General features: G+C 37.9%; 1 protein-coding gene across 9 annotated transcripts in view; it reads left to right on the plus strand.

Annotated features, from left to right (window-relative positions):
* The window catches only part of ARHGAP5 (Rho GTPase activating protein 5), a 48,245-nt gene that overhangs the window by 12,171 nt on the left and 12,707 nt on the right, over positions 1-23,367 (plus strand). For 6 of the 9 annotated variants that reach the window (XM_087921871.1, XM_026710913.2, XM_087921876.1 and 3 more), the window contains one exon: positions 16,378-20,267. In XM_087921871.1, the coding sequence (XP_087777997.1) occupies positions 16,548-20,267 (3,720 nt within the window). In that variant the 5' untranslated portion in view covers positions 16,378-16,547. Of the gene's footprint in view, positions 1-10,654; positions 10,792-16,377; positions 20,268-23,367 lie in introns of all 9 variants that reach the window. The other 3 variants (XM_087921875.1, XM_087921873.1, XM_087921874.1) reach the window with 1 other exon arrangement.

A 23,367-nucleotide genomic window follows, 5' to 3' on the forward strand; every position in this document is an offset into this window, starting at 1 on the left:
AAGGAAGCTAAATTCACTAATAACTAATCCTAACTAATAACTAATGCAGAGATTCACTTTACAACTATGACAAAAAAGGGGTTTAAAATTAAGCAAAATTCACTTAACTATCTTACAAGCAACAGAAAATTTGGGATCAATTGTGCTTGTTAGTCAAAGACTTCATTCTGCATGGTCTTAGATTGCTTTCTGATAACTAAGGAATCTAATAAAACAAAGAAATGAGAGAAAATGAGAAAGAGGCATGTTGCAGATTTTGTCCAAGCCCATTTTTCCCTGTGCATATAATGTTAAATGATCCACATTGGGTGAAAGACATGTTGGAAATCTTTGATAAAACTGCAAAGGGAAAAATGCTTAGAAAGACTGATCTAATATGACTAAGTATCTAAAACATATACTAAATTATTGTAAATGAACCAAAGGAAATTGAGATTCATGTATTTCTTCTCTCCTACAATCAGGAGAACTGCTGTAACTATAGATTCCTGTTTTATATGGACTTGAAGAACTGTTAATTCTCCCAGCATGCCTTTGGGATAATGCACACATATGGGTTGAATCTGCCTTTCTGCCCAGAGACTGAATCATCAATCTTTTCCACACCTCTTCCTGTTGGGGCAGGAAGCTTCCTAGCCCCAGTCACGACTCAGTCTTGGCCCTGTAGAGACGTGGCAAAGGTTGGCTCCAACAATTATAGCAGAAAGCAGCAGTTTAAAGTGTGGATTCTCCCAAAAGTTTGCAAAAAGCTCCTAAAGCATCCAAACATGCCTGCTCTGTTTTTTCGCAGCCCCCTGAACTACCAATTGAAGGCCTAACAGCCCAGGCAGTCAAGGGGGAGCCCCCAATGACTCCCCCAACCCATGGGGGCCCACTGAAGCCGCGATTGCCCCCAGTGTGTCGTTTTGATCCCAGGCTTAACTGGGTAGCTCTGGAGAAGCTGCTTTCGCTTTTACAACCTCCAGCTGATTTTCAGGGCGGCCTGTGGCATGGCGAGTTGTTTAGGCTATCCAGGAGACTGGTAGGGCCGCCACTGTCACAGCCCAGGGAAGGCTTCCAGGCCTTAATTCCCTTTGGAGCAGCAGGATTGGAGGATCGAGAGAGCTCTCCTCCCAGAAATCTGGGCAATTGCAGCATGGAGCCCCTGAGTGCTAAATGATCCAAGCAAAGTCCCAGGAAGGCCAGATCTGCAAGTAAAGAGGTGCTAACAAGATAAAGGCAAAGACTCTTTTTCCAGAAAGCCCACAACAGCAGAGGAAAGAAGGCAAAAAGCAGTGGAAAAGCAATTCTCCAGAGCTCAGAAGCAAGCTGACCAGGAGAGGTCTTTCTTCTTCCCCCAGCCAAGGCCTGTTAGTCCTTCCCCTCAGCAGCCATTAGCACAGAAGCAGGAATTTATCCCTCTTGCTGAGGAAATCCAAACTCAAGAGATTTCCTCTTGTTTGCATGCTTCCTTGTCCTGCAGAATTGCAGACCAGAGACAGGACTGGATCACCTGAGGCCACCTTTACTCCAACTGCAGTGGGAATGTGCTCAGCAGAAAGAGTGGCTCCAGAATTACCAGAGGTTCTTAAGGGCCTCATTGCTCAGGCCATTTCTAATGGGGTAGCCTCCTCCGCGAGGGGAAGGAACCATTCTTCCCCCACATCTGATCCTCAGCCATTGCAGTCAGTGCAATATCAGGCCCCATGGAATTTCTAGGCACCAGAAAGAGGCCTCTCCAGCCCTCTCCATCAGAAGCAGGGCATCTGGGATGGAGGAGGAGGTTAAGGGAGAATGGGTTCTCAGAAGATGACCTATTATCTGATCCACCCCCCCTTCAAAGGTCTGTTTAGCCTGGGGCTGTTTAAATCCCTCCTCCACAAGGCTAGGACCACTGCCCAAATTGATTCTTTGCCCATTATACCAATTGCTTTAGCAGACACTTGGGGGCCTAACAGCAGGGTTTTTTCTGAACCTATAATTCTCCAACAGGAGATTCCTTGTCCCAAGTTATTTTTGGATGTAGTTCAGAGGCAATGGGCACAGCCAGGATCCTTCCCCACTCTGGAGGGTAATGATAATTTTTTTCCCAATATAGCTTCTCTTCTCTTTGAGTCACTTCAACTTCCCCCTCTGGACAAACCTTTGGCGTTCTTGGTCTCTCCCTCTGCAATATCAGGTGACATAGCAAAGGCCCTTAAGACAGAGGACAAAAAAGTGGAACAAAATTTCCACAAGACACACCAGGCTAACACCTGGGCAGTTAAAGCAGCTGCAGCCACCTTCTTCTTCACTAGGACATCCTTCCTCTGGCTGTTACAGGCTAGGAATCCCCCTGAGGAAATCAGAATGCATCAGGACATCAACAAACTAGTGGTGGCCTCTGAATTTGTGGCTGACTCCTCCCTGCATGCAGCCCAATTCTTCTCTAGGACTCTGGCCTCCAACATCACTTCTTGTCATCTGTGGCTACGACAGTGGCAAGCAGATGCTAGAACCAAATGGAAAGTGGCCTTGAATTCCTTTGTAACTGAGAATGAGAATAAAAGAAAGGTGTTCTCCTCACTTACCAGGAGGGCTGACAGGAGGGCTTCTCCTTACTCCCGTAGACAGCCATTTCGTTCCTCAGACTCAGGCCAGGAATTTCCTCAATTCCAAAGATCTTACCAACCCAGATCTGATAGACCCACAAATAGATCGGGATTTAGAGACAAACAAACAACAGTTTCAATCTAAATGGCCCTTTCATGGCACAGGAGGTCATCCCTACCATTGATCCAAATGACTGCCAGACCCTTCCTCCCATCGGTAGCTGACTGGCCATATTTGCAGAACGATGGGAGACCATCACTTCTGATTCCTGGGTCCTGAAAACAGTGTGATTCGGTCTCACCCTAGATTTTCTGTCCATTCCTCCGAGGACCTTTACCCGTTGCCCAACAAGAACCACATAAGGAAAAGGCTCATGGACATAGTGGTCCAGCATTTGCTGGACATCCAGGCCATCGAGCTGGTATTGGAGGACCAGAGGAGGCATGGGTTTTACTCCATTCTATTTGCAGTTCCCAAGACGTTGGGATGTGTGCGTGTGGAGAGCGATCCTGGATCTCAAAAAGCTCAGTGCTTATTTAGAAGACAAGAGATTCAAAATGAAGTCTCTGCAATCTTGGAAGGCATCCGGGAGAGGGCGATCTCCTAACGTCCATCGATTTGATGGAGGCTTACCTCCACATTACCTTCCATCCCTCTGAGGTTTCTCAGGTTCTATTATGCAGGGGGCCAATTATCAATACAAGGCCCTCCCATTTGGACTGCCATCGGCATCCAGGACTTTTACAAAAGTGCTGGCAGCACTGGCCGCGCACCTCAGAACAATCCCGGTGCGAGTCCAGTACTATCTTATCCAGTCCAGTTCCAGCCAACAAGCCAAATCAGACTTGACTTACACAATCCAGGTCCTAAAGGATCACGAATTTTCAATCAATTTCCAAAAAGCCAGCTAACACTCTCTACTCGCCTCCTTCATCTCAGTGTGGTGATATACAGAAATCTATGAGAGGTATATTTGTCCCAGGAACGTCAGGACATCATCAGGCTCTTGTTCACCCAGGTCACAGCGGAGCGAGCAGCTCCCCTGACATTGCTTTCTCAGCTTCTGGGAAAATTAATCTCATACATAGCTGATTAATCTCAGCCATAGTTCCATGGGCCCGACTGCACTGCACGCCAGTCCTCTCCAATTGTTCCTCCTACCATTTCAGAGAGCAGGCACCAGCACCTCCAACGTCAGGGTCTGACTCTGGTCGGATGTCTTCAGTTCCCTCAGGTGGTGGGTATCCCCAGTGATCACCAAGGGGTCCCTATTCACATCATAGTCACTTCAGATGTGAGTCTGTTGGGATGGCGGGCCCATCTATAGTCCCAGCTTGCGCAGGGTCAATGGTCCACAGCAGACTTTCAACACAACATAAAGAATTGGTTAGAACTGAGAGCCATTCACTTAGCTCTCAAACACTTCCAAAGCACAGTGACCGGCCAACACATGCTAATCCTAATGGACAACGTGGTGGCCAAAGCACACGTTAATCGCCAGGGAGGGACCCACTCCAGATCCCTCATGTCCAAAACACAGCAACTGGGAATCTGAGTGGAGGCTCACCTATTGTCACTCAAGGCAGAGCACATATCGGGGATTGCAAATGTCCAGGCAGATTACCTAAGTAGGACCAGGGTGGACAATTCCGAGTGGCATCTCCATTCAGATCTGTTTCAGGACATATCTCAGAGATTCGGTAGGCCAGTCCTCGACCTCTTTGCCACTCCAGTGAACACCCAACTTCCCCATTTCTACTCCAGATTCCCACAGAAGGGGTAAATGCCCTTTGCAGCCGCTGGCCCAAGCGTCGCCTTTCCTCCTCTGTCCCTCAAACCAGGAGTGATAAGGAAAGTGCTTCTAGAACAGGCAGAAATCATCATCATCGCTCCCCACTGGCCCAGACAGTCATGGTATGCGGATCTAGTGAGCCTGTCAGTGTCCCACCCTTGGAGGATCCCTCAGGACAGGATATCTCTTAGCCAGGGGTCTTGGAACACCTGGAGCCTCAGTGGCTCCAATTGACTGCCTGGCACTTGGAAGACAGATCCTGAGGTGGTATAACTTTTCAAAAAAGGTCATCAAAACAGTACAAGCCTCAGGAGGCCTTCCCTGAACAGAATATATGACGCTTCCTGGAAAATGTTCCATCAATGGTGCACCAAGAAGGGCACGGATCCAACTGCAGCCTCAGTGCCACAGATCCTGGACTTTCTACAAACAGGACTCAACAAAGGGTTCTCTCCTAGTACGCTATGCAGGTAGGTAGCAGCCCTGTCCATCATGTTGCACTATGGGAAGAGGAATTCCTTAGCTCATCATCCGGTCATCTGCTCCTTCGTCAAAGGAGCTGTCAATCTTAGACCACCAACAGTCCACAGATACCCTTCTTGGAACCTGTCTACAGTGTTACAAGCCCTTACTCAGGAACCGTTTGAACCTCTTCAATCAGTAAACCTACACTTTCTAACACTCAAAGTCACCTTCTTAGTGGCCATTACATTGGCAAGGCACATATCAGAATTGGCAGCTCTTTCCACCAGGGAAGACCTCTCTGCACCTTCCACGATAACAGGATTGTCCTGCCCCTCGACCCCTCCTTCATCCCAGAGGTAAACTCTTGTTTTCACAGGGCTCAGGAAGTCATTCCTCCTGACTTTTGTCCTACCCCTTCATACAACAGAGAGCACAGATGGCACATATTGGATGTTCGGAGGGCTCTTCTCAGGTACATCAAACACATATCAATATTTCATAAAATCGAAGCCCTGTTCATCTCATTTCAGCTATCTTCAGTGGGCACTAAAGTCTCTTCTTCAACTATAGGCCGCTGGATCAGGGCTTGTATAGCCAAGGCCTACGAGACCCTGGCCAACACCCAGACGTGTAAAAACTCACTCAACCAGAAGTGCAGCTACCACAGCTGCCTGGGTGACGCAAGCCTCACTTGAGGACATTGCAGGGCTACATGGTCCTTCCTGTCTCCATTCATAAAGCACTACAGACTGGACACATACGCCTCAGCAGAGATGGCCTTCTGCAGAAGAGTGCTACAGTGAGTGCATACAGATGGGAGTGCACAGGACCAGACTTATTCCCACCCATAGGGACTGCCAGCTTTGGTATGTCCCGTATGTGTGGATTATCCCAAAGGCATGCTGGAGAATAGGCATTGGCTTACCGGAATGCAGTTTTTCAGCATGCCTTAGGATACACCATCCCATCCTGGCAACCATCTGGTCCAGTGTCCAGGTGGGAGGCAGAGCCAATGCCACAGGAAGATCATCAAATGGCTGCGCCTTCATTGTGACTGGGGCTAGGGGGCTTCCTGCCCCGACAGGAAGAAGCATGGCAGAGATTGATGGCTCAGTTTCTGGGCAGAAAGGCAGATTCAACCCATACGTATGGATTATCCCAAGGCATGCTGAGAAACTGCGTTCAGGTAAGCCAACACCTATTCTGTTTTGAGTTAATTAGAATAAAACTATTTTTTTTAGTTTTAAGATGCACTTTATCATGAGATTTCTCCCCCTCTAGACTAGGCCTCCTTGTGCTTTCTTAAGATAGAACTATATGTATGCTATATTTTGAAATAAGTTTAAAACTAGGGTTGAGTAGCTGCTAATTATAGTTATAGAGAACCAATAAAAAATTAGGGCTATGGGGAGAAAAATTACTGGAGAAATTACTGGAGGAGCATGAGAGTCAAAAATGCATGTTTTTCTTTAGTTACCAAATTGCTTCTTTAAAATATACTTTGTGAAAGGAGCAAGCCCTTAGAAAGGTGTGTGCTGTTGCAGAAAAGGTTCTCCTTGGTTCTTTCAGACATTCCTTACTGTTTGGGACCCACAATATGTCCTTTCTGCCAGTAAATGTGATGGAAGAGAAGTGGTCATTCAAATATATAATATATTTTAGTTTGATAATAATTTTATTTGTCTTAATTGGCTTTTAATGAAGTTTGCCATTATCTTTTAGGTTTTTTGATTTTCATATGCCATCCAGAGTCACTTACATGCTCCCAATCAATAAACTTTGAGTTTATGTATTACACTAAGTCAGGGGTGTCAAACTCAAGGCCCATGGGTCGAATCCAGCCCATGGGATGCTTAGATCTGGCCTGTGGGGCTGCCCTGGAAATAGCAAAGGACCGGCCCGCAGTGCCTCTGCTAGCAAAAACAGAGCTTGGGAGGGCCACACTCAGTTTTTGCTGGCAGAGGGCTGCAGGAGGCCGTCGCGGCTGAAAACGGGATCCAGGGAGGCCCCACATGGCCCTCCTGAGCTCCGTTTTCACTGGCAAAACAAACTAAAAAAACAACAGCCTGAAAGGACAAATGTTCCCCCTTTTTCATTTGAGCATGCAAGAAGGGACAGGAAAGAAGAAAGGGAAAGAGGAAAGACAACGAAGAAGATGGGAAGAGAGCAAGGAAGGAAAAATAAAGTGGGGAAACAAGAAGAATGAATGAAGTGGGAAGGAAAAATAAGAGAAGGGAAGGGAAAGAAGGAAGTAGATTATGAGAAGGAGAGGGGGTATGAAGGAAGTACTGCCCTAGCACTTGGTCACCATAAGTACCCTGACATGAGTTACATTGAACTGCCCATGCTCATCCTGAGGTCAAACACAATGCTGATGCGGCCCTCAATGAAATTGAGTTTGACACCCCTGCACTAAGGTATAATGTGATTGGTTTGAATGTGTTTAGCATGTTGCATCACATAGTTGTGGCTTATTCAATAAATCATGGCTAAATAAACAATAAAGAGCTGGTTTAGTATAGTAGTTAAAGATATTTGGCTAGAAACTAGGATACTATGTGAATTCTAATCCTGCGTTAGACCCAAAGCCATCTGGATTATTATTATGTCTCCTTCTCCGCCCTAGGAAGGAAGCGGTGGCCAATCATTTCTGAAAAATATTGCCAAGAAAACTGCATGGACTTGTCCATGTGGTCAATATTGAGCTTGAGAACATTAATAACAACCATCAGTTTAACATCTCATTCCTTCAGTACAAAGTTTTTTGCAATATTAAGTTAATCCATATTCTTATTGCAAGTCAATATTTATTGATGCATATTACTTCTATACCATTTCAACCATTGATTTTAAGAGGTTTTAGCTAGATGTAAAAGAAATTTTGGATTAAAATGATTCAATTCTTGAGAAGAATGTTGAAAGTCAAACGTACAGGTAATCCTTATTTACTAACCACAGTTCGGACCAGCATATCTATCACTAAGTGCTGCTGTTATTAAGCAGAAAGTGATGTGAATGTGATGGACTACAACTTCACTTGTCATTTGATTGTTAAACTAGTCAATGCAATTACTAAGCAAAACATTATGTGACTGATGATTTTACTTCTGTGTTCTCCATTATAAATCTGCTTGTTGAAAGCCAGTTGGGAAACACACAAATGATGATCATGTAATTGTGGAACACAGCAAACAGTAATAAATGTGAAGATTGATTGCAAAGCTGTTTTTTTAACACTCTTGTAACTTTGAACATTTATTAAATGAGGCAGTCAGTAAGCATGGATTACCTGTAGTTTGAGATTTAAAAAGTACCAGTGGAAAGAATCAGGTAAGCAAATTGGACAGATTAGTATATTTAAAAAAATACTAACAGAAAAGATTGCTAGACTTACTAGAGCATCTGCTCTTAAATGATCTACAAGTTTTAGAAAGCAGTTTCTGATACAATATTTATGGGGAATAACATGGATCTCTTAACGACTTTTTGGGTTATTGCAGTGTTGAATGGATGGTGAAGACTCTGAAAATTGACTTATCAAGTAATCAATAATGAGGTTGACATCCCATTTTTCTTTTTTAAAATGTAAGCAATGAAAGCTTTTTTCTTTGAAATCCTATGCAGATTGATAGAAATAAAATACTCAATAGATTTACCTGGTAGAGATTAGAAGCAGGCTATAAAATTCATTGTTTTACTTTGTAGCAGTATAAGAATTTCTGAGCAGAAAGATGATCTTAGTTATTAAATATTAATTTAAGAAAATTAAATTTTCATATTTCAGTCTTCAGTTTAAAAGTTGATAAAATAATAAAAAATTAGGCAGATTTTAGGTTTACAATCGAAAAGTGATGATACAGAAGATGAGGGGAATAGGACATTATAAAATATTTCTTTTCATGATTTGTGGTGATAAAAATGAGCTGCTTGGAGGAACAGGTGATGTCTTAATTTTGCTTGCAACAAGTATTGTAAAATACTACCTTGACATTTTTTTTGTTCTTTAAACAAGCTTTATCCTTATACTTTGATTTAGAAAACTTAGCAAGAAAGAAGGTTATGTATGATCATCGTAAGAAATGCTGGTATTTTATAGATGTTCATTATTATAAATGTTAAAATTCCTGTTTTAAAAATTTACATTGAACAGTTTTGCCAATATCTGATTTATTTCAGTTTTATTCAGTTTTAAACAACACTTTGGGAAAATGTGGTTCAATATGAAACACAGACTTCCAGTTGTCTGCCGACTTTATTTCACATAGTGTCTCAAGGAAACATTCTTGAAAAGTAAAATGACATAAGCAGTTGAAAACTCATTTTTTGCTCTGAAGTATTTGTGGTTGCCATCACATTCCCAATTCAAAAGGAAGGAAGAAATTGAACCCTTTGTTACCATGATGGCTTGGCATGACCCCCATTGCTAAGGGTGGCAAATAAAGGAAGAGGAAGTGAGAAGACTAACAGAATGATATAGTAGTGAACTTTGAGATAGTCCAAATGAGAAAGGAAATGTGTGTGTATTTTTTTTTAAATGATATGTGTATAGATGTGGTATTAGAGACAGAATGAGATTGTACTGCTTTTTTCCTGAAACAAAAGAGCTGACCTGAATGAATTTTGTATACTATAAATGTAGGTCTATAGATTCTGGAATGTGAGAGATACAGATCAAACATATTACTACTGTATATCAGAATTGTGGGTTTAGAGAAGAACTTTGTGTTTGATAGTTGAGATTCTATCTTTGATTCAGATCCAAATAATTGAATAAGTGAATTCCCCTAATTTTTATTAGTTTTTCTTTCTGTTGTATGAATGTGTATCCAAATGACTGTTATTTTGAGATGATAAATATGATATATATTCAGAATTCTAAATATGTCACAAAGATTGGAATTTCTTGAAGCTAAATTCCTATTGCAATTGTTCCAAAGCAAGATTGTTGCCAAACATTCTGGATTATATTGACTAATCTTCTCATAGTCTAATTGTGCTACAGTCTGCAAGCAAATGGGCAAACTGTACCTTGCTAAAAACTAAGGAATATATTTTAATAAAAACACTCCATGCTGCTTGCACTCCTCCATGGTCACAAAGCCATCTGTCATGCAGGAAACAGTTTCCATTTTTCCTGACTACAAATAAGGCAATTAGTCTCAGAACTATGAACACAACTTAACATATTTCCTATATTTGAAACTGAAACTAAATGATAACTCTTCTCTGGTAATTCATTAAAAAAAATTAAAAAACTTTACATACCAACACATGGCAATCTATTAGTAATTACTATTTGGGCAACATTTTAAAGAACACACACATGTTTTAAAGAAATGTTTTAACATACGTATGTTTTAAAGAACATACACATCTGTAAACCTTCATATTTAAAATTGAAAATGTAAAAAATTCAACATGATAAAAATTTAGTTACAAAACCAGTAAGATAAAAATATAATATGAAGTTACCATAACATACTAGAGTAAAAATAAGATGCTGAATATGGTATCCATCTTTTAATTAACCAGGATCTCTATCAGTTCATAGGAATTGTGTTTACATTGGAAATCACAGGCTTGCAGGATTATGGGTAATCCTAAAGGATCTACAGATTTTTGTTATTTTACTACTGCCAAAAAGAAAGCATAACAATGATTTTGAACTTTTAATTAATAAATTTGACTCAATATACTGTACTTGATATAAATAAAATAATACTGGAAATACATTATATAGCTAAATAAGCACTGAGCACATTAAAATATCTTGTAAACTTTCTTTTTTCATGTAATGTCCTTGTAATTTTTTTTTTCATGGAATAGGAACAGAACAGAACAGACTTTGGAGGTCTTCTAGTCCAGCTCTCTGCTCAAGCAGGAGAACCTATATAATCTTAGACAAGTGACTATCCAGTCTCTTCTTAAAAACCTCCAGTGATGGAGAGCCCACATTTCTGAAGGCAAGTTGTTTCACAGGTTAATTGTCCTTACTGTTACAAAGTTTCTCCTTAATTCCAGGTTGCTTCTCTCTTTGATTATTTTCCAACTATTATTTCTTGTCCTGCCCTCTGGTGCTTTGTAGAATAATTTGACCCCCTCTTCTTTGTGGCAGCCCCTCAAATACTGAAATACTGCTGTCATGTCACCAATTATTCTTTTCTTTACCCCAAATCTGCAGCCGTTCTCCATGTGGTTTAATCTCCAGGCTTTTGATCATTTTAGTTACTCTTCTCTGAACTTTTTCCAAAGTCTCAACATCTTTTTGTAGTATGATGACCAAAATTGGTTATAGTATTCCAGGTGTGGTCTTACTAGGGTTTTGCAAAGTGGCACTAATACTTCATGTGCTGATTCTATGCTTCTGTTTATACAACCCAGGATGTATTAGCTTTTTTGGCTTCTGCACATTGCTGGTTCATATTCAAATGAACATCCACTAGGACTCCCTTTCATAGTTACTGTTTTTGAGCCAGGTCTCACCTAATCTGTACTTCTTCATTTGATTTTTCCTGCCTAAATGTAAAGCTTTGCTTTTTATCACATTAAAATTAATTTTGTTGGATAGGGCCCATTGTTCAAGTTTGTAAAGATCTTTTGGGATCCTGAGTTTGTCTTCTGAGGTGTTGGCTATTCCTGCCTGTTTAGTATCATCTGCAAATTTGATGAGTTCCCCTTCTGTTCCCTCATCTAAGTCATTTATATTCATCAAGGTCAGGTAGACATTCTCTTACCATTTTCTTGCTTATTTTATTTTTTATTTCTGGTTTGTCTTTTACAGTAGCTTTTTGGTATGTTGGGCTATAATTTCTTTTTGCTTGAAGACTGATGCAAAGAACCTGTTTCCTTGACTTTTTTCTTGTTATTAATATGCTGGAAGAAACTTTTAAAATTATCTTTGACTTTTGTAGCAAGCCTTAGTTCATTCTGAACCATTGCTTTCCTGACTTCCATCTTTGCATGTCCTGGCTATCTGCTAATAATAAGCCTTAGTAATGTGTCCCCCTTTCCATTTTCTGTGTTTGTCCTTTTTGTCTTTCAGTTTGTCAGATAAATTTTTGTGCAGCCATGATGGTTTCTTCTTGAATTTCTTATTTTTCTTTTTGAGTGGTATTGCGCTGGATTGGGCTTTTATGATTGCATTTTTCAGAGTTTCCCATATTTTTTTCATGTAATTTCATGTAATTATAAAGAAGTGTGATTTAGGAATCAAAGGCTATTTTGAGTTTATGACACTGGAAGTAGCTGTATACAGCAAAGAAGCTTTGCAATACATATTAGTCCTTTTTATACTAAGGTAGATAAGTGACAACTTTTAAACTATTTAACTTTCAGTGTCACACTCTGCTTTGTGTCTCATTTTTTGTTGTTGTTCAGTCACTAAGTTGTGTCTGATTGTTCACAACTCCATGGACCATAGCTTGCTGTCCTTCCTCTCCTGAAGTTTGTTCAAATTCATGTTCACTGCATTGATGACACTAACATCTCATCCCTGCCATTTCCTTGCTTTGTCTTCTCAACATCAGGGTCTTTTCCAGATAGTCTTCTCTTCTCATGTCAGGGTATTTTCCAGACAATCCTCTCTTCTCATGTGGTGGCCAGAGGACTCTTTAAGTGTCTTTTCCAGCACCACAGTTCAAAAGCATTAATTCTTCATTGCTCAGTCTTCCATATGGTCCAGCTCTCACAGCCATACATTACGACTGGGAAAAACCATAGCTTTGACTATACAGACCTTTGTTGACAAGTTGATGTCTCCTCTTCTTAATATGCTGTCTAAATTTGCCCTAGTTTACCTCCCAATATATTCTCCAGGTAATCTTAATTCTTGTGATTCATCCAGCCCAGCATTTCACATGATGTACTCTGCATATAAGTTAAGTAAGTAGGCTTAAAATATATAGCCTTGTAGTACTCCTTTCTGTATTTGGAATCAATCAGTTGCTTCAACTCTGATTCTGACCGCTACTTCTTGATCTTTATACAGATTTCTCAGGAGACAGGTAAGATGGTTGGGTACTCTTTAAGAACTTGCCAGTTTGTTGTGATTACACAATCAAAGGCTTTAGCATAGTCAATGAAGCAAAAGTAAATGTTTTTCTGGAACTTTCTTGCTTTCTCCATAATCTAGAGAATATTGGCAATTTGATGTCTAGTTCCTCTGTCTCTTTGAAACTCTGCTAGTACTTCTAGTAGTTCTTGGATCACATATTGATGAAGCCTAGCTTGTAGGATTTTGAGCACTATCTTGTTAGCATGTGAAATAAGTTTGTATTGTAGTTTGAACATTCTTTGGCATTATATCACATAGGTAATAGCATATATACAAACTTGAAAAGTTTGAAGCTCCATATTTTCCAAGTAGTCCTTGATTTATGATCATTTGTATAATTATGGTTTGAACTTATAGCATCAGAAAAAGTGACTTACCACCCATTTTTGAAATTATGAATGTTGTACCCCCTTGTCATCTGATTGCAGTTTGGGTGGTTAGAAACCAGCTTGCATATACAGCAGTTGCAATAACTTGTAGTTGCATGAATCATGATCTGCAACCTTCCCAACTGGCTTCCAACAGGCAAAATTAATTGGAGAAGCTGGATTCACGTAACCATATGATTCACTTAATGATCATATGATTTGCTTAATGATCTTGGTGATTTGCTTAATGACTGAAGTAACAATGGTTGTCAAATTGGGTCTGTTTATGTGAGGAGTGCTTAACAACCACATCAATTTACAACCAAAATTCCAGTCCCAATCGTGGTTGTAAGTTGAAAACTACCTGTAGTTTCAAACATCTTTTGCCCCCAATGATTTTTATTAAGAATTATATTGAACACATAAAATTTAATACAATAACATAGTACAAAAACATTACATTATAATTTAAAAGTTCATAAAATCCTCCCAAAGCAAAAAGAAGAAACTTTTATTTTATTCCCAGCAAGTATAATAAACTTATTTTATAAACTTATAAAAAACATTAACAACTTATCTGTCACTTAAAATACCAGTACATCTTCATTCCATACCTCATCCCATTTTCTATGAACCTCTTTCTAAATCTCCTTATTAATCAGCAATGATCCAATAAACATTAACATAAATGCTTAACAACATAAGTATATAATCTCCCTTTCCATTTAATTTAAACCTGTCAGGCATGAAAGAACAGGTCTACATGTGAAAGATCCAATTAAACATATTTATTGCTATTCATGCCTATATGCATAGAAATATTCTCAAATAATGGTAAGCATCAGCTAAAAGTTAGATAAGGGACATTGTAATTCAAGGTGGGGTTGGGGAGTGGGATTTAGTCCACTTATGCCTATGTAGAGATTCTAGACTGATCACTTTTTAAAACTTCCCCCAGTTTCTGCCACCCCTTATCCCACAAAATCTCCCTCATCAATTTGTTTAGTAATCAAAATCTAATCCCAATTAACAATAACAAAGTTACAAAATTAAAAACTGTTAAACATTACCAGAAATAGTGACCTTTTCTTTACATATCAAAAATAATAACCTATATATTGCAAACTTAATTCATTACACACAGTTGAACCTTAGAAAAAAACCCTATCCACGATACTCATTAAGCATCACCAAAACTAGCAACTCTTTACTTAAGTATAATCAAACCAATTTTGTATTATTGTATGTTTTTTTCCTTATTCCTCCCAGCCATCCTTAAGTCCCATAAAGTTCTAGCTCCTGTTTTTTCTACTACCTTTGTCTCTTCTCTTGGAACTGTTTTCTTTATCCAAATCCACTTGTAAGTTTAATGTAGTAGTATTACATTCCAATTTAAAAGGGTAATATATATCACTCATTTGATGCATAATTGGTATATCTTTTTACATTTTTAAATGATCATTCAGTTTTATTTGAAAGTCCACATAACATCTGTTTCATTTATCATCAAAAGGATTTGTTCTTCAATAACAGCCTTTAGTTCCAATATAATGTTAAATAGTTTGAACATTTCTTGAATCCACAAATTAAATGCTTCATTTAATTTAGTCATCTGGAGACCTCTAATGATCAATCTTCGAATTCTTGTTAGCAGTTTGAAATGTAAAAATAAATATTTTTCCAATGCAGAAGAATCTTTCTAATTTACTCAAACCCGTAGCATTTACAAAAGATTTCTAAACAACAGTATAATAATTCTTTTCCTGTACATTGCAAAAAATAAAGATCTTACAAAGATGGAAGTGTAATTCTCTTTCTTTCTAAAACTGATGCAGCAAGTGCTAAATTTGCGCTTTTGGCCATTATACCTCTGTGATCCATGGAGTAAAAAAAAGTTTACTATTCCTCACTGGAAGTCCCCAAACATAACCCCCACTGGGCAGAAAAATATAATCTTTTTTTCTGCTCATATTAAAGGACTTCAAATTTTGCTATTCCACAACCCCCTCCCCATTTTTGAAAGTTAAAGTGTATTTGCACTTGGTAAATTGCTTAAAATATTCATAGATCTGAATGTATAAAGATTATAATCTTCAGCATAGGATACTAGTATGTGACTTTAATTCTTATTGAAAAAAAGATCAGGAAAGATAAAAAATATTTCTTAAAGCTACTCACTAAAAATACTGGCAGAAGTTAGAAAGATTTCACAATGCCTTAATATAATTTATTTAGATAATTTCATTTGTTTTTGCTAATATAATCTAAAACAGATCAATTTTATTTTTTATATGGTAACTAAAATTTAAAGAAACATGCGTACTATGGAAATGGAAATAACATTTTGATTTCTGATAACAGAAATTTGCTATGAATTGAACTTGTGAATTATGACCCTTATATGAAAATATAAACTTAAATATGTTCTTATGTAGTGGTTCAGTTCTGAGATGTTTTGAAATCTCATTCTGTGTTTTGAAGGTGGATAGAAATGAACAATAATAAAACATTTTTAATGAGACTATCGTTTGTAATGTTAACTGATAAGTTGCAATTGCTGTAATTAATATTCTAATCCAAATATTTTATTAACTTAGTTAATGTTAATATATAGTTTTATGGTCCTATTTAATATTGTTTATTTACTTTTTACAGGTAGGATTCATACAATCAATGCAAAAGTTTCATATGTACACTGTTGTTATTCATTTTCAAGCAACAATATCTGGTTCACTTAGGATTCAGACTGGAACAGTGGTCCAATATATTGTTATTTATTTATTGATTAGGCTTGTCCTCATTGGTAACAATTGGAAACAAGTTCCAATGAAGTAATTGTGCTTAAAATTAGATTCTTTAATCCACATTAGATATTAGTTTCCCTCTTGGTATTAAAATCAAATAACAGTTTTGTTTGCTTAAAGAGTTACACAAACCTTACTGTTCAGTCATTAATACAAGATTATCCGTATGCATTCTGAAAGAAAATTTTGAGGAATAATTGAAATACTGTTTAACTATTAAACTAAATTATTTAAAACTATTCTGTTTGTCAGAATTCATTTCAGTATTTAAAATTAAACTTTGATTAACTGTAATTGATACACTGCTTTTCCTTTTTCTTTCAGAATCATGGAGCAATTGATCTGGAGCACCCACTTTTATTGCAATCATGAGGATTTAAGAACTGAAAATGATTTTGAACTTTGGAGATAAAATTTTAGTATGTGGCATCATTTTAAAGAATGAGCATTGCACCCAGCTGTGTTGGTGAATTCAGAAGGATGAGAAGAACACTATGATGGCAAAGAACAAAGAGCCTCGTCCCCCAGCCTATGCTGTTAGTGTGGTTGGACTTTCTGGGACTGAAAAAGACAAAGGAAACTGTGGAGTTGGAAAATCATGTTTGTGCAATAGATTTGTGCGGTCAAAAGCAGATGAATATTACCCTGAACATACCTCTGTGCTTAGCACAATTGACTTTGGTGGTCGTGTTGTTAATAATGATCACTTTTTATACTGGGGTGATGTAATACAGTGTGGAGAGGATGGAGTAGATTGCAAAATTCATGTTATTGAACAAACTGAGTTCATTGATGATCAGACATTTCTGCCTCATCGTAGTACAAACTTACAACCTTATATAAAGCGTGCAGCTGCAACCAAATTGCAGTCAGCAGAAAAACTTATGTATATTTGCACAGATCAGCTTGGTTTAGAACAAGACTTTGAGCAAAAGCAAATGCCTGAAGGAAAGCTAAGTATTGATGGATTTTTATTATGTATTGATGTAAGCCAAGGATGCAATAGGAAGTTTGATGACCAACTTAAATTTGTAAATAACCTCTATATTCAGCTTTCAAAATCTAAAAAACCTATAATTATAGCAGCAACTAAATGTGATGAATGTGTGGACCATTATTTACGAGAAGTTCAAGCTTTTGCTTCAAATAAGAAGAACCTTCTTGTAGTAGAAACATCTGCAAGATTCAATGTTAATGTGGAGACATGTTTCACTGCACTGATACAAATGATGGATAAAACTCGTGGCAAGCCTAAAATAATCCCTTATTTAGATGCCTATAAAACACAAAGGCAAGTTGCTGTTACATCAACAGATAAGTTTGAGAAACTTGTGCAGACTGTGAGAGACTATCATGCCACATGGAAGACTGTTAGTAACAAACTGAAAAATCATCCTGATTATGAGGATTACATTAATTTAGAGGGAACAAACAAAGCCCAGAATACATTTTCAAAACACATTGAGCAACTTAAGCAAGAACATATAAGAAAAAGAAGAGATGAATATATTAATACATTACCAAGAGCATTTAACACACTTCTGTCAAACCTTGAAGAGATTGAACATTTGAGTTGGCCTGAAGCTTTGAAATTAATGGAAAAAAAACAAGATTTCCATTTATTCTTTGTGGTGCTGGAAAAAACACCCTGGTATGAAACTGACCATATAGACAAAGTAAATGACAGGAGAATTCCATTTGACCTTTTGAGCATGCTTGAAGCTGAAAAGGTATATCAAAATCATGTGCAACATTTAATATCAGAAAAAAGGAGAGTTGAAATGAAGGAAAAGTTCAAAAAAACACTTGAAAAAATTCAGTTCATTTCTCCTGGGCAACCCTGGGAAGAAGTTATGTGCTTTGTAATGGAAGATGAAGCTTTTAAATATATTACAGAAGCTGACAGTAAAGAAGTATATAGTAGGCATCAACGGGAAATAGTCGAAAAAGCCAAAGAGGAATTTCAGGAAATGCTTTTTGAACATTCAGAACTCTTTTATGACCTGGATTTGAATGCAACACCTAGTTCTGACAAAATGAGTGAAATTCATGCAGTTCTTAGTGAAGAGCCTAGATACAAAGCTTTACAGAAACTTGCACCTGATAGAGAGTCACTTCTGCTTAAACATATTGGTTTTGTATATCATCCCACTAAAGAAACATGTCTCAGTGGCCAAAGCTGTATGGATATTAAAGTGGAACACTTACTTGCTAGAAGCCTCCTGCAATTGGACCATGGTCGTTCAAATTTTTATCATGATAGTGCCAACATCGATAAAGTTAATATTTTCATTTTGGGTAAAGATGGTCTTGCACAAGAATTGGCAAATGAAATTCGGACACAGTCTACTGATGATGAATATGCCTTAGATGGAAAAATATATGAACTTGATCTCAGACCAGTTGATGCTAAGTCACCTTACCTTCTAAGCCAATTATGGACTTCAGCCTTCAAACCTCATGGATATTTCTGTGTGTTTAATTCAATTGAATCACTTAATTTTATTGGTGAATCCATTGGAAAAATCAGGACTGAAGCTTCTCAAATAAGAAGAGATAAGTACATGGCCAACCTTCCATTTACTCTAATATTGGCCAATCAACGAGAAAGTGTTAGCAAAAATTTACCTATTCTAAGACATCAGGGGCAGCAGTTAGCAAACAAGTTGCAGTGTCCTTTTATTGATGTGCCTGCTGGTACTTATCCACGTAAATTTAATGAGGCTCAGATAAAGCAAGCATTGAGGAGTGTTCTGGATGCAGTTAAACACAATTTTGATGTTGTAAGCCCTATTCCTACAATTAAAGATCTTTCAGAAGCTGACTTAAGAATTGTTATGTGTGCTATGTGTGGAGATCCATTCAGTGTAGATCTTATTCTTTCACCATTCCTTGATTCGCATTCTTGTAGTGCTGCTCAGGCTGGTCAGAATAATTCCCTAATGCTAGATAAAATTATAGGTGAAAAACGGAGGCGAATACAGATTACAATATTATCATATCATTCTTCAATTGGTGTAAGAAAAGATGAACTTGTTCATGGCTATATACTAGTTTATTCTGCTAAACGGAAAGCATCTATGGGAATGCTTCGAGCATTTCTTTCAGAAGTGCAAGATACTATTCCTGTACAATTAGTAGCTGTTACCGATAGTCAAGCAGACTTCTTTGAGAATGAGGCTATCAAGGAATTGATGACTGAAGGTGAACATATAGCAACTGAAATTACTGCTAAATTTACAGCTCTGTATTCATTATCTCAATATCACCGTCAGACTGAGGTTTTCACCTTGTTCTTTAGTGAAGTCTTGGAGAAGAAAAACATGATTGAAAACTCTTATATCTCTGATAGTACACGAGAGACAACGCACACAAATGAAGATGTTTTCTTGCATTCTCCTAGAGCAAGTTCTCTTGCTTACAACTGTTATCCAGATTCAGAAGATGATACTGAAGCCCCACCTCCTTATAGTCCAATTGGAGATGAGGTACAGTTGCTCCCAACACCTGATCGCTCAAAATACCGTTTGGATGTAGAAGGTAATGAATATCCCATTCATAGTACACCTAACTGCCATGATCATGAACGCAACCACAAAGTGCCTCCTCCCATAAAGCCAAAACCAATTGTAACCAAGACAAATGTGAAAAAACTGGATCCAAATCTATTAAAAACCATTGAAGCAGGTATTGGTAAACAATATCCCAGAAAAACTAGAATGATTTTGGCACCAACTGATGATCTTGAACAATCTGATAACTATGCTGAACCTATAGACACTATTTTTAAGCACAGGGGTGTTGCTGATGATACCTATATAACTCCAGATGATAGTCAGAATCGTATGATTAAATTTCGAAATTCCTCTATTATAAATAATGCCCAAGGAGAGGAAGAAAATGGATTTCCTGATAGAATTTCAAAGACCCATGGAGAAAGACGGCCCTCAAAATATAAATATAAATCTAAAACATTGTTCAGCAAAGCCAAATCTTATTATAGACGAGCACATTCAGATGCAAGTGATGATGAAGCTTTTACAATGTCTAAAACAAAAAGAAAAGGAAGACACCGTGGCAGTGAAGAAGATCCACTTTTATCTCCTGTGGAAACATGGAAAGGTGGCATTGATAACCCTGCAATTACATCTGATCAAGAGCTGGATGAAAAAAAGATGAAGAAGAAAACACAGAAAGTGAAAGAAGACAAGAAGGTATGTTTTAAAAATGTTTTTATAGTCAAGTCAATACAGTCAAAATTTTGGGTTTTCTTTTAGACATAATGAAAATTTGTTAGAAAGTGATATATAAACTCTATGATATAAATGGGGTCCATTCCTGCTCCTTGGAACTTTAGCAGCAGTAACTAATTTGATTTGACTTAAACTTGTTTCTTATTGAACCTTGGTTTAGAAAAAAAATGCCATTTTTTAGTATACAAAGCAACTTTAAGAGCACAAGGTTAGCAAAAAAAACATGTTTGAAATTATAACACAATTGATTGTGGTGGTACCCAAGTAAATTTTCTGAGAAAATAATTTGGTAGTAAACCATTTTAAGTTGTTAGATCAAAGCCCAATTGACTACTTTGGTTGTTTCCTTGCAGCTGTTTTTCTTAAGTATGGAATTTATTTTCTTATTTTATGAAGTGTCTGTAGCATTTGGTTTTGAAAAAAACTCATTTGTTCAAAAGAACATGTTATTCTATAGAGAAATTGCTTATTATGACTAAAAAAAGTGAAACTTTTCATCATCTAGACCAGGACTGTCAAACAAGTGGTCCACCGATCAGATATTCACACACAGGCCATGCCCACCCCAGCTCCACAAAGGAAAAAACGGTGCAATACATTATGATCTGGCCTATGGCATGATCAAGTTTGACCCCCTGATCTAGACAGTATTCTCTAGTATTTCGTAGGCATTGTTTACACTTTAATAGGTTTGCTGGATTGAAAAGGTTTTAAAATTATTGTGCCTGAAGTAAAATTGATAGAGCACGAGATAAAATAATGTTATTTACATCAGAAGTTGCCTTGAGTTGCCTCATGGCAAGATGGTAGCAAACTTTTAATAAAAATAATAAAAATAAAAGCAACAGATTTATCTTTTTAGGTTTACACTCCTTATAGAGATATTGTTAATCTTGAGCTCAGGAAGCCTTTATGGACATTAGGAACCCAATAACTTTAAGTAGCTTGACATGTTTTCCCAAAAATAAGACCTACCCCAAAAATTAAACTCTAGCCTGGTTTTTAAGTGTGCATCTAACATAAACCCTACCCCCATAATAAACCCTAGTGAAGATCATCAGTCCTGAGGGGCATGGCCAGCACCAGAGGCATTGAGGGCATTGAGGCCGAGAGTGTCCAGTAGCAGGAGAAGCAGCCTGTGCAGCACATGTGAGTTGATTACCTGTCCAAGCAGTTGGCAGAGGCGATGGGAGGCAAGCAATCCTGACACTCGACGCAAGCCATAAGTAAGCCAAGAGATCTGAGGACAAGCCTTCTGTGGCTACACGCTCCATCTCACTGTCTCTGCTTGCCTGTGGCCTGCCTTGCATGCCTGGATTGCATGCCTTCCCCCAGCTCCTCTGCCTCCATATGCTGCCAATGCTGCCACATGAAGACAACCCTCCTGTGACAGGTTGTCTGTTCTGGCCTACTTCCCATGGCCTGCACAGCACATCCAGATTTTGTACCTCCCCACACATCTCTGCCGCCATCTGCTGTTTGGATAGGTAATCAACTCATCTGTGCTGTGCAGGATGCACAACCCCAGAGTGCATCGACCAAGGGCTACCATACTCGAGGGGGAGGGGCATCCAGCTCTGCTGATCACCCTGAGATCATGTTTCCCCAAAGATAGCCCTAGTGCTTATTTTGGAGCCCCCCAAAATATAAGACCAGGTCTTATTTTCGGGAAAACATGGTATCTAATATTTATTTTGAAAGTATTCATACATTTTTAATTACGCATTTTAAGATACAATCTTACAAATGGGCCATAGCCCTATACTGTCTTTAGCTGAGCATCTGTTAAGTTTCACAACAGCTGTGTGTGTTGTCAGGAATGAAATTGAAATGAGAAGTAATGTTTACTTCATTTAAATCATGAATTCCCCATAAAGTGCAAACACACATGTATATATGTGTGCACACATTTGTGTGCACGCACATACACATACAGCTGGTTGAGGTGAAGGAATAATATGTCTGGGAGGAAATATTTAAAATTTCCTTGTGCATTAAAATATTTCACTTAGCAAAGGAGACACATTTTATGTTTATGGCTTCCAAATCAGCAGCCAATTGGCCAGAAATGTTTTTTCCCCTGCTTTATTTTAATAAAGTTAAAAGTTTATCAAGTTGCATGGCTTGTGAGATTAAGTACATAGATACAATAGTAATCTTGTTTAACTCACATTAAAAATAATCAAGAGATACCCTATTAAAATGCATTTTTTTTTAAAAAAATAATCTAATTGAATGTTTAAAATATGCCACAATTTGAGTCAAGATTTTAATTTGTATTAATTTATAAAAATAACAAAATGTCTTTAAATTTAGCACTGTGTAAGCATTGGACTTTCTCCCTTCAATCAAAAAGAATGAACTTCTGAAGACCAGGTGTTTCAAAAGGAATCCTTTATTGAAAGGGATTTTATCTCAACACTAGGCAAAGCAGAGTCTAAGATATCCCCAGGCATACAGTCATAGATAAAGGAAGTTAAAATCCCTTCCCTTATTCAGATGTGGATTTAGTCAAACAAAGAACCAACATGTTAATTCCCCCCTCCCCTTCTCTGGGAATGTATCTTAGCAGAGTTCCCAGGAGTGTCTTCCAGAGCTGCAATTTTTATAGTTACTTCTCATGTTGTTACCTCTTCCAAGAGGTGACAAGTTTCTGGACATCTGGCTCCACTCCTCCAGTTGTATATCATATGCAAGTTATACAGAATCAATATAGGATTTAATATATTCAGGTTACATCAAAAAGGATTATTTGTATCAACTTCCCCCACCTTCTTCTTCCATTGCATGCAGGTCTTGGCATGTTCGGGTCTTTTCCCATGTAAGATTGAGAGTATCTTTTTTTTAAATAAAAGTTTTATTTAAGTTTTCACAAAACATACAAATACAGATATCTTTTTTTGAGAACAGCGTGGCCCAGGTTATCACTTCTCCATACAGACATAAACTCAATACATATTTATCTTATACATTCTAATCCATATAACTATTTTCACAATTTTTTCAATAGCTTTCCCCTTTCTTTACTTCCTATAGCCTTATTTTAAATTATCTCATTCCT

The sequence above is a fragment of the Pseudonaja textilis genome, chromosome 1 (assembly GCF_049901715.1).
Source record: "Pseudonaja textilis isolate UNSWEBS1 chromosome 1, rPseTex1.2, whole genome shotgun sequence".
Taxonomy (NCBI): Eukaryota; Metazoa; Chordata; class Lepidosauria; order Squamata; family Elapidae; genus Pseudonaja; species Pseudonaja textilis.